This window comes from Cervus elaphus, chromosome 27 (genome assembly GCF_910594005.1).
Source record: "Cervus elaphus chromosome 27, mCerEla1.1, whole genome shotgun sequence".
In the NCBI taxonomy this organism is placed as follows: domain Eukaryota; kingdom Metazoa; phylum Chordata; class Mammalia; order Artiodactyla; family Cervidae; genus Cervus; species Cervus elaphus.
In genome coordinates, this window is record NC_057841.1 from 43,974,479 (window position 1) to 43,990,833 (window position 16,355).

At 49.2% G+C, this 16,355-nt stretch overlaps 1 protein-coding gene across 4 annotated transcripts in view; it reads left to right on the plus strand.

Annotated features, from left to right (window-relative positions):
- The window catches only part of PTPRM (protein tyrosine phosphatase receptor type M), a 645,114-nt gene extending 631,254 nt beyond the window's left edge, over window positions 1–13,860 (plus strand). For all 4 annotated transcript variants that reach the window (XM_043889726.1, XM_043889727.1, XM_043889723.1 and 1 more), the window contains 2 exons: window positions 5,076–5,211; window positions 13,003–13,860. In XM_043889726.1, the coding sequence (XP_043745661.1) occupies window positions 5,076–5,211; window positions 13,003–13,056 (190 nt within the window). In that variant the 3' untranslated portion in view covers window positions 13,057–13,860. The remainder of the gene's footprint in view (window positions 1–5,075; window positions 5,212–13,002) is intronic.
- Window positions 13,861–16,355: the final 2,495 nt, after the last annotated feature.

Here is a 16,355-nt window from a genome sequence, read left to right on the forward strand (position 1 = left end):
AAGATGAGAATTTCTTCCTATTCAGTATAGCACAGTACCACCTACTGGCCGTGGGCAGAGCATCCATTCCAGGGACGCCCTTCAGGGCTGTGAACTGGGTGGTTCACAGAAAGCAAGCAGGGAATTCTTTTTCTTTATACACGTCTTCCAGCTAATAAAGCTAGTCGAAATGGATAGAATTAAGGTCTCATGCTTTTTCAGTGCTTGATGAAAGTAATGGATGTAGACAGTGGTCATTGACAGCTGCTGAAAGTGTTAGGTGAAAAGTCTATGGAGGAGAAACAGTGAGGTGTCAATGCAGAGAAAGAAAAGAGACTAAAGAGCAGAAGAGAAAAATCCAGGAACAGCCACACCTCAGGGTCCCTTGACTCACAGCAAGGTCCCACAGCAGGACACCAACTGCAGGCCAGTGGTCTCCCTTCTCACGCTACGCAGAGAGCATCTCTAGTGCATGCTCTCTTCAGACCTGTAAAGGAAGACAACAGAGCTTCTACAGAAAAGCTTCACCCGAAGGAGTAATCAGAGATGAGTTATGCAGAACACAGAACAGCGGCCATAAAGGAAGACATTGGAAAACTGGATCATTAAAGCTGAGCACTCCCGTTCATCCAGGGAGAGTGGAAACACAGGACACTGAGATTTGCGCTCCATACATCTGACAAAGAATTCATAGCCAGCATGCCATAGAACTGCTGAATTCGACAGGAAAAGGACAGACAATCCAACTGTTGGGCAAAATGCTTGACAAGAACTTCATTTTTTCAAAAAGAATATCCAAATAGCCAATAAGCCTACAAAAGGCATCATTAGTTTTCAGGAGAATATGCATTAAAATACAGCAGAATTGGGTGCCCCTACATTCTCACCAGAATGTCTAAAATTTAAATAACTGGTTCTAAGTGTCGGGAGACTGTAGAGTAACTGGACTCCAAAACACTGTTGGAACAAAGTAAGCACATACAACCATTTTGGAACCATTTAAATAGCATATGTGTGTGCATGCATGCATGCTAAGTCACTTCAGTCATGTCCAGCTCTTTGTAACCCTGTGGACTGTAGCCCACCAAGCTCCTCTGTCCATGGGATTATCCAGGCAAGAATACTGGAGTGGGTTGCCATGCCCTCCTCTAGGGGATCTTACTGACCCAGGCATCAAACCTATGTCTCTCACTAGCGCCACCTGGGAAACCCTTTAACAGCATTGAGCAAAGCTAAATATAAATATATCCTCTGAGCTCCTCTGCTGTGAGGTCTGTGACTGCAGAAATGACTTATAAATGCAATAGGAGATGTGCTTATAGCAAATTTACTCGTAATATGGGAAACTGCAAACAGCCCAAACATTCGTCAGCTCCTAGATAAAGAAATTATACAGTAGTATAGCCATTCAGTAGAATTATTCTCAGCAACGTAAGAAGAAAAGGCTTCCCTGGTGGCTCAGATGGTAAAGAACTGTCTGCAATTCGGGAGACATGGGCTCAATCCCTGGGTCCAGAAGATTCCCTGGAGAAGGGAGCAGCTACCCACTCCAGTATTCTTGCCTGGAGAATTCCATGGACAGAGGAACCTGGCGGGCCACAGTCCATGGGGGTCCCAAAGAGTTGGACACAACTGAGCGACTAACACACACAATGTAAGAGGACAAACTACTGATGCAACATGGGTGCTTCTCACACAGATAATATTAAACAAAAGAAGCCAGACTCAAATGAGTATATGTTGTATGATTCCATGTGTACAAAATTCAAAAACAGACAAACTAATGATGCTAGACATGAGAACAGAGATTATCTTGAAGGTGTTGGTAGTTTTGGTGAGGAAGGAATACTGGGTAGAAGGAATCCAGGGGGCTGAATCATGGTCTGTATCTTGATCTGAATGGTGGTTACATGGTGTATGCATTTGCAGAAGTTAACTAGGATCTGTACTTAACCACTTGTGGACTTAATTGTAGGTATGTTATACTTTATTTAAAAAACTGATTTGGAACTTAAGCATGGGATGATCAAGCTGGCACTGGAACACAATGTTCAATCTTAAAATCATGAAACAAATTGATATCCTATGCCTGCTTCCTAATGAAAGTTCACTTATAAAGTATCTTTATCCAGAAAGAAAAAAAATCCTGAATTCTTACGAAACTCTGGAGCTAAATCCCAATTAACAGAAAGCACAGAATTAGAGATTGGTAGGTTGAATGATTCTCAGATATGCAGTGAATGAGAACAACCCAGAATGTGGGGCTGTCTGCAGGGAAAATGACCCCATTTCCTCAACAAATAAATTGCCGGGAGGAAAAAATGAGACAGCAAAAAGAACCCACAGATTAAAATAAACTTGCAAGACTTGTCAACCAAATGCAGTGTGTGGACTTTGCTTGGATGAGGATTTGAAAAAGTCAACTGTAAGAAGAAGTCTGAAACAACCTGGGAAATTTGGACAGTACCTAGAAATTTGATTCCATTAAACTGTAGTGTTTATTTTAGGTGTAATGACAATGGTATTGTGTTTAGTTATTTATTTTTTTTAAAAAGGTCCTTTACATCCTTGGAAAAGTGGTTAATTCCAGAGCTGGTACAAGGGAGAAGTTACAGGACCAGTTAGAAAATCTCATGGTTCTAGAAAGTAAGGATGTGCTTGAAAAGGATTGGAGGAACCAGCCTGATGGAGCTCCTAATGGCCAAAGCAGGAACAATTTCAGCAACAAAATAAATATGGATACTATTTTGGCTCAAAGAAATGAAATTGATATGTATAAGTTTAAAGTGACATAAATAATATAAATAAATTTTCAAACAGTGGCTGAGAGTTCTCTCTTTAGAGCAGGATGTAGAAGGAAAGAGGGACGTGGAAACCAATTAGGCAGATGTCAGAGATGTCAGTTTGCTGACAAAGGTCCATAGAGACAAAGCTGTGGTCTTTCCAGGAGTCATGTATGGATATGAGAGTTGGACCATAAAGAAGGCTAAGTGCCAAAAATTGATGCTTTCAAACTGTGGTGCTGGAGAAGACTCTTGAGGGCCCCTTAGATAGCAAGGAGATCAAACCAGTCCATCCTAAAGGAAATCAACCTTGAATATTCATTGGAAGGACTGATGGTGAAGCTGAAGCTCCAATACTTTGGCCATCTGATGTGAAAAGCCGACTCATTGGAAGAGATCCCGATTCTGAGAAAGATTGAAGGCAGGAGGAGAAGGGGATGAGAGGATGAGATGGTTGGATGACATTACTGACTCGATGGACATGAGTTTGAGCAAATTCAGGGAGATGGTGAAGAACAGGGAAGCCTGGTGTTCTGGAGTTCGTGGGGTCAGAAAGAGTTGGACACGACTTAATAACTGAACAACAAGCAGCACAGTGAACACTGTTGCAGACAGGATCCATCAATCGACACTAGCAACAGCGGATAAAGCTTTGAGGAGAACAAGATAGTTACATAATCCCAGTGTATTTTTCCCAAGATACTTATTAACTACAAAGAGAAGTATCATAACTACATGGTGAAAAAAATCTGCCAGACATCCACCATCTTAATAAGCAACCAAGGTCAGCATCGCCAGCAGCAAGACAGTTCAACACCATGAACCTTCGAAGGAGGCGACCGCCTTTCCATGGTTTTCTTGCCAAAGTGCATAACCTCATGCTCAGTGATCAGATGAATCAAAATGAAAGCACTTTATACAATTTGTATTTTGTAATGACTTCTCAAATCGTGGATGGGGGACCATGGCTGTTTTCTACATCTCATTCTGTATTCCATATTCTGCAAAACAACTGACCAGTCCTCTTTGAAAGTGCCAAGGTCAAGAAAGACAAGGGAAGACTGAGGATGCAGCTCATAAGAAACACTGGAGATGTGATGCCTAAATGCTAGGTGGGTCCTGGACTGACTCCTGGACCAGAAGAAAGGACAGTTGTAGAAAAACTGGACACCTTGACCAAGGTCTGTAGTTTAGTCAATAGCATTATACCAGCGTTAACTTCCTGGTTTTGACCATCTGCTATGGTTATGTAAGACCTTCATATCAGGGGAGGTAAGCATGCAGAGAACTCTCTGTGCTATTTTTGCAGTGATTCTGTACAATTAAAATTAATCCAAAATAGTTTTATTTTGATTAAAGCCGTTTATCTCAAATTGGGACTGGAACCCAGCCAAAACCCATGGTCTTGGGTTTGTGACTAAGATCACAGACCTGTTTTCAGGACCTAATGAAACTCAGGTTCTTGGTCTCTCATTGCAGAAAGTATTCAGTGAGAGACAGAGTGATAGGTAGGAAGTGTATTTATTCAGAAAGAAACATGCTCCACAGACAGAGTGTGGGCCATAGCAGAGAGCGAGTGTGGCAGTCTCAAAATATGGTTATGATTCCCTTTTATGGGATGGGTAATTTCCTAGGCTAGTGAGTGGGAGGATTATTCCAACTATCTGGGGAAGGATTTCCAGGGGTTGGGCCACCGCCCACTTTTGGTCTTTGATGGTCCCCTTTGGAACTGCCATGGCACCTCTGGGTGTGTCATTTAGCTTGCTCATGTGTTGCAATGAGCTTGAACTGAGGATCAAGGTTTAGTCAAGTTGACTTGTCTGCCCTCTAGTACCCATTTGGATCTAATCAGTTTATGCTGTGCCCTCTGGCTATGTCATTCTTTCCAAGGTTGTGCGCTGCCCCTTTCCCTCCTGTTTCATTTAGGTTTTAGAGATAAAGCATGAAATGCTAATAGATTGTCTAAGGCCAAATCCATCTTTGAGCATGACCCACACCCATCCCAGTTTTCCTGCAGACACTGCATGAGCTGTTTGTGTATTGAAAATTTTCCTGGTCGGGCCCCTTTGCATAAAGCTGCCGTATCAGGTTACCTCGTGAGGGCGGAGGTGAAGCTGGGAGAGCAAGCCGGGTTCCCATCACCTCTGGTCAGGTGATCTGTGGGCTCTGGGCTGCGTTTGCATCAGATAGAGGGGCTTGCCCGGGTGGAACATCCCGGCAAGGAGGGCTTGGGCAGCAGGTGTGACCAGGTGGTGTGAGCCATGCGGTGTGAGGGTGACCCAGACCCACCACCTGCCTCTCCTCTCCCTGCAGGAACGGGGGCGGCCGCAGCGGGACCTTCTGTGCCATCAGCATCGTCTGCGAGATGCTCCGGCACCAGCGGACGGTGGACGTCTTCCACGCCGTGAAGACGCTGAGGAACAACAAGCCCAACATGGTGGACCTGCTGGTAGGACCCTGTCCATCTGTCATCCCACTCGGGGTTGGGGTGCGGGGGCCGTTCCTGGTTAGCTCAGTCTGATCCCTGGTGGGAGAGGCTCGTGCTCAAGGTACATTCGCTTTGCTCGTCCCAGTTTTTCTCCCTCCTCCTCCCTTCCTCTTGCCTTTTCACCAGTAGGCTCCTCTCAACACATCTGACACGTGGAAATAGTGGAAACTCACAAGCGCACATCCTGATTAATTGCCATTCTCAGCAGCACCTTCCACATGCCTAAGCACTTCGTCTTCACGGAGAAGAAATAATCATAGCGCATGAAATGCCAGATTTTCAAATTACAGATTTTATAAATAGCTTAATCACCTAATATTTATCAAAGCTGGGTATTGGAGTTTGACATCCGGACGATTGCTTTTAATTATGGCGGGTATCTGAAGAGAGGATGAAAGAGGTGCAGAAACAAAGAATGAGGTAGAATGGTTTTCTTCGGGAATTTCATGAAATCTCTTTATTGTGCGGAGCTGTTGAAATGCCGACTGCTGTGACTTGAGAATAGGAGAACAGTTTAAAGGAGGAAGCTTTTCAATGAGGTTTTTGTATTTCTCTGTTAGTGGAGGAAGGATCTGAAGGAGACAGAGGGATTCATCCCGAGGTGGAGAGAGTGGACTGTGGTGGGGGGCAGGGGGGCTTCAGGAAGAGGTGGAGTCCCTGAAGAGCTTGGAAAGTGTGCTTCCCCGGCCCACAGCACTGCAGCCGGGGCTTAACATTGTCAGTAACGTAACAGGACTAAAGACGGAGCGGAGAGTCATTCTGAAGGTGAGGAAACAGTCGTGGCCCCGCCCTTGATGGCCAGCTCCTGGGACCCACCCGAGCCCTGCTCAGCATCCAGGGCCATCTGCTCCCCCCACAGATGTGCCAGGTGCTTCGTGAGCTGTTCTAGTTTCCAGATGCATGTGCTGCCCTGGGAATTTAACAAACAGGCACCTCTTCAGCCAGGTGCAGACTCTCAAAACCATCAGCAATTACCATGTTGGCTTCTTCGATTAAAGAGCTGTACCCCCCACACTGCTGCTCCCCACCTTGCCCTGGGTGGTTGCTGTTCAGTCACTAAGTCGTTTCCACCTCTTTGTGACCCTATGGACTGTAGCACACCAGGCTTCCCTGTCCTTCACTATCTCCTGGAGTTTGCTCAGACTCATATCCATTGAGTCGGTGATTCTACCTAACCATCTCATCCTCTCTTGACCCCTTCTCCTCCTGCCCTCAATCTTTCTCAGCATCAGGGTCTTTTCCAATGAGTCAGCTCTCATCAGGTGGCCAATGTTTTGCAGCTTCAGCTTCAGCATCAGTCCTTTCAATGAATATTCAGGGTTGATTTCCTTTAGGGTTGATTGCTTTGATCTTACTACAGTCCAAGGGACTCTAAAGGGTCTTCTTCAGCACCACAATTCAAAAGCATCAATTCTTCGGTGCTCAGTCTTCTTTATGGTCCAATTCTCACATCCATACATGACTACTGAAAAAAACCATAGCTTTGACTATATGGTCCTTTGTCAGCAAAGTGATATCTCTGCTTTTTAATATGGTGTCTAGGTTTGTTGTAGCTTTTCTTCCAAGGAGCAAGTGTCTTTTAATTTCATGACTGTCTCTGTCCATAGTGATTTTGGATCCCAAGAAAATAAAATCTGCCACTGTTTCCATATTTTCCCCATCCTGCCCTGGGGACGCCCCTCAAACCTGCCCTCTAGTCTTAGCTCTGCTCATTCAAGTGAAGTGAACTCAGATAACTTTGACATCGCCTTGAGCATGTCACTCAACTCTCCTGAGCCTGAGTTGTATAAACCAGGGGTGATGTTGGTTTGTTCAGATCATCCTCTGTGACGACATATGTGCAAGTGTTTTGGAAGCGCCCCAGGTGAGAAAGCCCATCCCTAAGACTGCAGGTGTCTACATGGCACAGTGTGACCAGCAGCCCACCTGGAGCAGGTAAAAAAATAAAGCACTGGGTGCAAGCGAGGAGGCTTCGGGAGCAGAAGCATGTGTACATGTGGTGCTTATAAGTGCCTTTCACACAGTCCAGATTTCATGTGGATGGGCCAGGTTCTGTGCCCAGGCTTCACTGGTCAGAGGACTGTCTCACTTCCCAGGTTGTTCAGTCACTAAGTCGTGTCCGATGCTTTGTGACCCCATGGACTGACTGCAGCAGGCCAGGCTTCCCTGTCCACTATCTCCCGGGGTTTGCTCAGGCTCACATCCATTGAGTTGGTGATGCCATCTAAGCACTCCCTGGGACCCCCTGAATTTTAGAGTTCCCCCACCCAGAATTCTCCATCTTCTGGGCTGAGGGCAGTTAGAGGTGGCCCGAGTTTAGGACAGATAAGCAGATTGGCAGAGGCTGGAAACAAATGCATAAATGAAACTATTCTGTGACATCATTTGGTATTTAATGTCCTGATTCAGGGACAGGCATGTAGCTTCCAAACATTAGTTGTCATCTGAGTAAGGTCACCTTGACTTTTTTTAAAAAGTGTAATCTCCTTCTCACTGCAGCCTGACTTAAGCACATCGTTAGAAACAGACCCTTCCAGGCCTTTCCCCAAATGGCTCTGCTGAGCTTCCTTCACTCACGAGTGTTTTGGGCAAAAGCAGCGAGGCTTTTCCCAGATCCATGGTGCAGACTACAGTACGGGGTGCTTTTCCATGAAGGCAGCTCCTGACCACAGCTCACTTTCACATCATAACCTGGGCATTTCTCTGTTCATATGTGGCTCTGAAAGAGGAACAGGATCCTCGGATTCCCAGAACCCCAAAGGTCCGCACCAGTTTTATGATAAGCTCAGCGGCTGAGAAATGTAAGAAAGTCCTGCAATTTCCTGAGAAAAATGTCTGATGAATCTGTCACGGTGCCTCCTGGCGGGATAATAGATCTTATCTGGTGACCAGAGGGAAAATGTCACGGTGCTCTTTTCAGTGGGCTTGAAGCTTCTTGAGTTGAATCAGGGCTCTTATCGCTGGTGTGTTTGTTTTTGCTGTGAGTACAGTTTCTGTTTAGTTTGGCGCTCGTGTGTGTGTGTATGTATGTGTGTGTGTGTTGGCTGAGAGAACTAATTAAGGTCAGGGTGATAAAACCTGGTACAGTTTTATTGGGCATAAAAGAGCATCCAAGACTTGAGTCTCTCCTAAGTAGAGAATGTGATACCAGTAGCTGAGAAGCTCACTCCTAGCTGTCTCTTTGCAGGAGGAGGCGAGAGCCAGGGCTCCCTAGAGCAGACCCCATGCTGGCCACCAGGAGGCAGGCAGGTGGGCGTGGGGACCCTGGCCAGGCCCCTCTGGGTCTGCTCATCCTTCCATTCAGACCCCAAAACATGCTGCCACAACCCCCATCCCCCCATCTCCCTATCAGGGCAGGATGAATGTTCCAAAGGGATCAAAGTGGGCCCATCTCCATCTCCCCTTGAGGCTCTGATTATTTTTCCAAATTGCATTTGAGTTAGAAACTTCCTCATCCATTTTGAAGCATGGCACTCTCAAGGGAGAGTCCGAGGGCCTACAGATTTATTTCTTCAAATGTTTAGGTCTGGAGGCTCCAGGGAAAAGGCAGTGGATTGCCAGGAAGCAAAATCATTTTAACACAAGACTAGATGTCTTGATGGGCTTTCCTAGTGACACAGTGGTAAAAGATCCAATGCCAATACAGGAGGCCCAGGTTCAATCCTGGGTCGGAAAGATCCCCTGGAGGAGGAAAGTGGCAACCCACTCCAGTATTCTTGCCTGGGAGAGCCCATAGACAGAGGAGCCTGGCAGGTTACAGTCCATAGGGTTACAAAAGAGTCCGACAGGATTGATCGACTAAACAACAAGATGTTTTGATGCAGCAAGACCACTAGGTTTGTCTCCTGACCCCTCTTGCTGCCAGCTTCTCAGTGATCCACCTCTTCAGCCAGCCCCCAACCCTCATCAAAGGCCTGGATCCCTGAGGGGCCCACTGCCACAGTGCAGCCTGAGATTGGCGCTACTGACCTGGTCAGACATAGACGGGGTCCCCTGCGCTGAGCCACTTTGCATCTCGTATGGTTGCTGGGAAACCAGCTGCTTCAACACACAGTCCTCTCTCACCTTTGCTTCTGCACTTGGCTTTGAAGTTCCCAGGTCTCCGTGTTAACAGACAAGCAGCCTTTAGGAGCCAGATCTTACCCGAGAAAGTTACTGTCCCCGGGAGGCGGTGGGAGCTCTGGCCAACGTGCTGACTTGACACACTCAGTTGTTGTGGAGTGGTTCCCTCGACCACGGTGATCAGCACGGCTGTGGCCTCTTGGAGTGAGCGCGGCTGAGTCTGTGCGATCAGAACACTTGCAATCCGTTGTCAGCAAGTTTCAAGGGTACAATTCCATGTAACTAACTCTGGTCGCCGTGCTGTATGGTAGAGCTGCGGAATTCACTGCTCTTATAACTGAAAATCTGCACCCTCACCAGCGTCACTCCACTTGCCCCTCCCCCCACAACGACAGTTCTAGTCTCTATCTCCATGACATTGACTTCTCTTTAATGGGACCTTTAAAAAATTCTGAGCCCCAGGCCCACCCCAGAGGCTGATCCAGGTGACACAGACCTGGCTGCAGCAGCCGTGGGACAAGCGCCCCAGGTGACCTGATGTGCAGCCGAGGTTAAGTTCATGGATGGTCTAGAAAGGCCCTCGGCCCGTCCACACGTTGAATCACCTGGGGCGCTCCACAGATACAGGAGCCAGGCCGCGCCCCAGAAGACGGGGGTAGACAGAGCCCGTGTGATGTGCCACAGGTGAGAAACTCGGCTCAGAAGGATAAGAGGCTGGCCACGCCCGTGGCGGGGCAGGCCAAGCCCACTTCCCATTTCTTCTCTTTACTGAACCCGAGAACGGGGACCCGAGCTGCTCCCTGGACCAGGGAAGGCGGTGGCCACAGGCTGATGGGTCTGATTAGAGAGCCAGATGCACGGACTGCATGTGGCCTTGGAAAGGGAAAAAGTGCTTCAGACTCTTTCAAGGCTATACCGAGTGTAACGACTCATCCATCTATCGTCAGAGACAGGCAGCTGCCCCCTGGGGGTCTCATAGGCACAGAGGTTGGTCTGTGCGCGACCAACAGGTGCGCGACACCTGGTGCGACCCCCTGGGAACACTGATCCATACAGTCCCACCTGAGGTTATTGGCGCATGGGCCCACTTCCCCTCCTGGCAGGCACGTTGGGCAGAAGCATCTTTCTGCTTGTCAGCAAGGATCCAGCTGAGACTGAAGCTGGTGTTCGTTTCCAAAAGCAGGTGTGTGTGAAGGGGCGGGGAGGGGGAAGCTCTGCCCCAGGTGAGCGCACAATCTCTTTGAAACTTCTCAGGCAACATGGGGTGTTTGAAGTGACAGGCTGACTGTGGGGCCACGTTCTGCAGACAAAGGCACTGTCTGGCCCTTGGGGGAGCTGCCTGCAGCTGCCCGCCAGCACCGAGGCCTCCCATGCCCTCCCTGAGGGCGAGGACTCTTACAGCCTGACCTCACATGGGGTACCCTTTCAAGTTTCACATTCTCCCCATTTTGTGAGAGCAAGGGGCATCTGAAGCGAAGGTGGGGGCAGGGATCTTGAAGAGGAGTTGCCAGTTACCCTGGTTTCGGTCCAGCACAAAAATGCTCACATCATCAGCTAACATCACCCAGGTTGGGAGATCCTGGGACCAAAGCATAAACGCCCTTTCTCCCCTGAAGCAGAGATGGCTCATATGGCTTAACTATACTGTTCAAAAGCGAGGAAACCACCAAAGACGGGCTGTACCTGGTGATCAAGTGTAATCAGGTTCCAAGTGGGAAGATTTCAGGTGTTTTTCGAGGTGCGTGGGGAAGGGGACCAGCAATTTGTGCTCCTTCTGCTCATTCCCTGTACGGAACCAGTCATCACAGAGTCTGTGGAGCTAGCAGCCTACTTAGGAGGGATGAGATGAGAGAGAGAACTCATTTTGAAAAACTGTAGTCACGCCTATGACGGGGCACCTTCAGTGACCCCTCCCCCCACACAGCCGCCCCTTGGGATGAACCCGAAACCCCTTCCAGGCTTCCTCACTCACCTTGACCCAAGGCAGCAGCCACGTGGCCCTGTAAGTGCATCTTACTGTGTTAAGGATCAGCAGTAAAGAAGCTGCCTGCCAATCCAAGAGACGCAGGTTTGATTCCTGGGTCGGGAAGATCCCCTGGAGGAGGAAATGGCAAGCCACTCCAGTATTTTTGCCTGGACAGAGGAGCCTGGTGGGTTACAGTCCATGGGGTTGCAGAGTCGGACACGACTGAGCATGCATAGCACTCTGTTAAGAGGACGGTCCATAGTCAGCACTGAAACTAACTGCACAGCTAGCTTTGTACAAAATCACGTTTCTGCAAGAAGGAACTGATCTCTTAGGTTTCCACGAAAAAGAAAAAAAGAGTTGTCTGTGCGATTCACAAAAACAGCAGTGACTGGAGCTCGCCTCAGCCAGTGTCAGCCGTGAGCTGACAGTGTCAGGATTTGGCATTCAAGTGGTTTCTTGTAAATATTCTGAAAATAGAAGTATCAGATCCCAAAATAATAAATCCTAGAATGTGAATTGGAGGCTTGTGCAGGTGCTGGTCCGGGATCTGAGAAGGCCACGCTCAAGAGAAATGAGTTCTCTGCCCCGTTAAGAACTGGGATGTGGCTCCCAGGGGGCATCAGACGTTGCCCCCAGTGCCTGTCCCTGTTCTGCCATCTCTACCCGGGCAGCCTGCTAGGAGGACCACAGTCAGGAGGCCCACGGGCTTTATCATTCAGACTGGGAAACTTTTGAGAGCGAACAAGGCTTCAACTATCCATTCAGTCAAGATAACAGGCATCAGTCGAGACTGTCCTGGGCAATCCAAGGTACTCAATATCCACCTCCCCCAGTCCACATGCTCCTCCTCCAGCTCCCCATCACCTGCCACCCTCTCACATCTCCCCTGAGAACTGCTGCTCCCCCCTACACTGCATCCAAATTGGGGACCATTCATGGGCCCCACTCAGCTCTGCCTCTTGGGGGCCCTTAGGTCCCTATCTCATCCTCCTCTTTGGACCATGGACTTCTCAGAGTCAGGAGGCAGGTGAAGGTGCTTGGTACTTAAGAGGGGCTTAATAAACGCTCATAAACTGGAGGGAGTCCTGCTGACTGATAATCAGAGGTAGAGCCGGGCCAGGCGTGAAGCCATGTTTACTCACTGAGCAAATTGTGAAGGCTCCAGCCTCCCTCCCCATCCACCTCTTGGCTTTCCCATAATTTGTCCTCAGGGTGTTGATATGACAGGTGCACTTACACGTGTGGACAAACACGTGTGTTCCAGTTGTCTGGAACTTTCCAAGAAGTCTCACAAGCGTAGATTTCAGAATACTCTTTCATCGACCTTGTGTGAAGTATCTACAAACAGTGAATACGCGTGTGGTCCAGGACTGTGACGGCCTGGCTCGTTTCTGATTCACCTCCTTCTTGGGTTGATTGCTTCCAATTAAACCCCTAATCGGGGCTTCCGAGGTGACTCAGCGGTAAAGAATCTGCCTGCCAGTAGAGGAGATGCAGGTTCGATCCCTGAGTCTGGAAGATCCCCTGGAGAAGGAAACAGCAACCCACTCCAGTATTCTTGCCTGGACAATCCCACGGACAGAGGAGCCTGGCGGGCTACAGTCCATGGGGTCACACAGAGTCAGACTTGACTGAGCACGCATTCACGCACAGCATCATTGTTGTCAGAGAAATGGGACCTGCTATGGCGGCACTGATGTTGTGTCCCTTCTGTGTTCCAGGATCAGTACAAGTTCTGCTATGAGGTAGCCCTAGAGTACTTGAACACTGGCTGACGGCATGAAGAGCCCCGCACACCAACCTGCCATCCTGCGTAGCCAGGACGCGTGCCACGGTGTTTGTGCCGATGAGATGAAGACAGCTCCATATGCTTATTTTGCTTTGCCTAATTGGCTCTTTTTAAAAAAGAGTCCAAGAAAAAAAAAGTGTTTATAAAACTGCTTGCACTGCCCGATTCCCAACAGTGCTGCTGCCTGACCGAAACCCACCCACAGCACCCAGTGGTCCAACCCTGTCCTCCTGGGCACCGGCCCCTTCGAGCAGCGTGGACAGATGGTAAATTGAAGAGCACAATTATATTCTTATGAAGGAATTTGTACCTTTGGGGTATTATTTTGTGGCCCGTGAACGTTTGTTATTGTCACAGCTGAGTGTACATTTTCGTTCTGTGGAGAATGCTACCTGGCATTATGATAATATATTATTTTAGTTAATATTTGTATTTTAACATGTTGCATAATATATGTAGCTTTCCAAGACTAACAGATAAACATATAATGAACCAAGAGATGTTGTATGAGTTGTCGTTTCTATCAGATTTGTATCGTTTCCGAGGGAAAAGCTCGGGAGGCGTTCGGTTCGGGAAGGCGGAGGTCGGCGATCAGGTTCACGGATCTGAAGTTCTTCCTGTGTGTTTATATTGTAAATATTTTTGATTTCATCAGATTATTTATTCATTAAAAGAAATTTTTGTGAAGCGCGGTGAGTGACAATCATTTTTATCCAGCCCTGGAAATGATTTGCTGTATGATGCTACCTGTGTGAATTCTCAGCTCAATAAATAAAGACGCGTGAGCAGTGTGGTGTCTGCCTGTGTCCTGACACCCCGCGGGGCAGCTCTGGGCACTCCTGGCCTCGGGCAGAGAAACCGTGGCTGGTCTGCTGGATTGGAGCAGGTGGACTTAGGATTTCAGAGATATCTTTTGTCAGGGAGAAATCGAGACCCATCCTGAGCTCTTCCTACGAGCCCCAGAGGCCACCGGCCGGTGAGCTCTGACCTGGCAGGCAGGTCTGACAGGAGCTCTGGGCTGGACTCCAGAGTGGTGACTTTCTGAGCAGGAGGAGAAGCCTCTGCCTTTCTCTGGGTGGGGCATCCCATCCTTTCCAGCTTCACTCATGCCTGAAACTCATTGACAGAACACTCTTTAGAGAGTGGCAGGACCAGAGTGCATTTGAGCTGGACACCACACTGGACAGATGTTTCTTGCAGGAGAAAGGACTGCAACCCAAGGGCCCTGCTGACCTCTGAAGGAGGAGGAAGCCGGGAGAGGACACACACCGAGTGTAAGCTGAGCGCCAGGCTGTGTGAAATGACCTCTGGGTGATGGGGAAGGTCCTCTGAGAACACCCGTCTGTGCTGAAAACTCTGCGGGGCCTTCCTCTAGTAGCAGCAGGTCCTCCCCCAATGGTGTGACTGGACATAGTTTGGAGCCACTGAGCCATCCGATAGCTGAAAGACTCTGTCACAAGAGACTGAGTAACGTGTCCAAAGTCGCCCAGCCTCTGGGTGCCAGCTGCCTCCGGGGCCCGGGGGAGGCGGGGGCAGTGTCCTAGCACCGCACCTGTGTCATTTATCCAACACTCAGGGTAGGACTGTCCCAGGGGCTTCCCTGGTGGCTCAGTTAGTAAAGAGTCTGCCTGCCAGTGCAGGAGAAGTAAGAGACGCGGGATCGATCCCTGGGTCCGGAAGATCACCTGGAGAAGGGAATGGCAACCCACTCCAGTATTCTTGCCTGGGAAATCCCATGGACAGAGGAGCCTAGTTGGCTACAGTCCAAGGGGTCATAAAGAGTCGGACATGACTGAATGACTAACACAGGGTAGGACCTGCCCCTCCTGTGAGACAGGACACAGCCCACCACCCGCTCTAGGCATCTCGGTGACTAAGAACGACAAGGTCAGAGGTTGTCCGTCAAGGGCCCGAGGTTGACCCTGAATCTGAGACCTGCCCTGTCTTTTGCACTCTGAGTGCACCGTTCCCCAGCCCCCTTGAAGGGGAAGGAACCCCATATGTGCTCAGGAAGGGCTGGCCACCCCCGATTGGGTCTGGACCAGGTATCTCACTACCCAGGTCTCCCCAGGTCCCCCGTGGAAAGTGGCCTCTATGCATCACCACCCCACCCTCTTGGACAAGCTCCTAAAAGATGAAAAGGTACTTGCTGTCTTCCTCTCTGGGATTCAGGAATGGGGACCATGCCCGCGCCCAGGGCACCCTTCTATCAGGCTGGGTTGTGAGAGAAGTGGCGCCCTTGGTCCTCTCGGACAAGGTTGTGGTGGTCTTCACTCCACGAAGGGTGGGAGGAGGAGTTGTTCCAGATCATGGCTGCAGGAATGCTGTCACGTCTTAGTCCCTCCCTTTGAGGTCAAACCCGTCTCACCTGGGAGCAGTGGTTTCCGCCAGACTTTTGAACCTGTTCGATTTTCACCCTCCTTTCACTTGTCTTTAGCCCTTAGCAGAAGTAGTGTCGGAGGAGCAGGGACGTTTGGTGGCTGTTTCTCATCCCGTGAGGCCAGCTGCAGGGTCAGGATTCCTGCCACTTTCTGGACACAGAAATCCCTGCCCATTGCAGACAAAAGAGGCCGACCAACTCGACTGTGTCCCTTCTCTGTCTTCTCTCAGGACCCGGGGTTCCCCTCCCTGGTGTCCGGTGACAGCGAGGTCCGGTTCCCTGACTTCTGTACGATCCTGCTCGAGGACAACACAGCCTCGGGTCTGGGTGCTGTGATGTCTGTAATGTGTAAACTTGGCCTCAGTGGACTACATTTCCCAGGATTCCATTCTCTATGTTTCCAGGTAGGAGGGCCCCCGGGGTCACCCACTGCCTGATGCAGAGGCAGGAGTGAGGTGGCAGCTTTGCTGTTTTTTACCCTCAGAGGGCCCAGCAGTTACTCCAAACTGACTGGGTGACCCCACAGTGACCGGCACCCAGCATGAGCTGCTCACCATCTGGATCCAAACCTATGCCTGTATGTTTAGGTTTTGCTCAGACATTCCAGTTCTAGGTACCAAAAGCAGCACCAGTTATCTACTGCTGATTAACAATCACCCCCAAAATCCAAATGCTAAAATCACCAATAAAGAGTGATTATCTCATGTGGTTTCCATGGGTCAGAAATGCAGGAGTGGCTTTGCTAGATGGTTCTGGCTCTAAGGTCACTCATGCAGAGACCGTCCCAAGTGTTAGTTTAGGGCTGTGGTCATCTGAGAGCCTGAAGGGGACAGGGACCCACTTCCAGGGTGGCCCCACACACCTGACAAGTTGGCACAGAAGGCCCCAGTCCTCTCCACATGGGC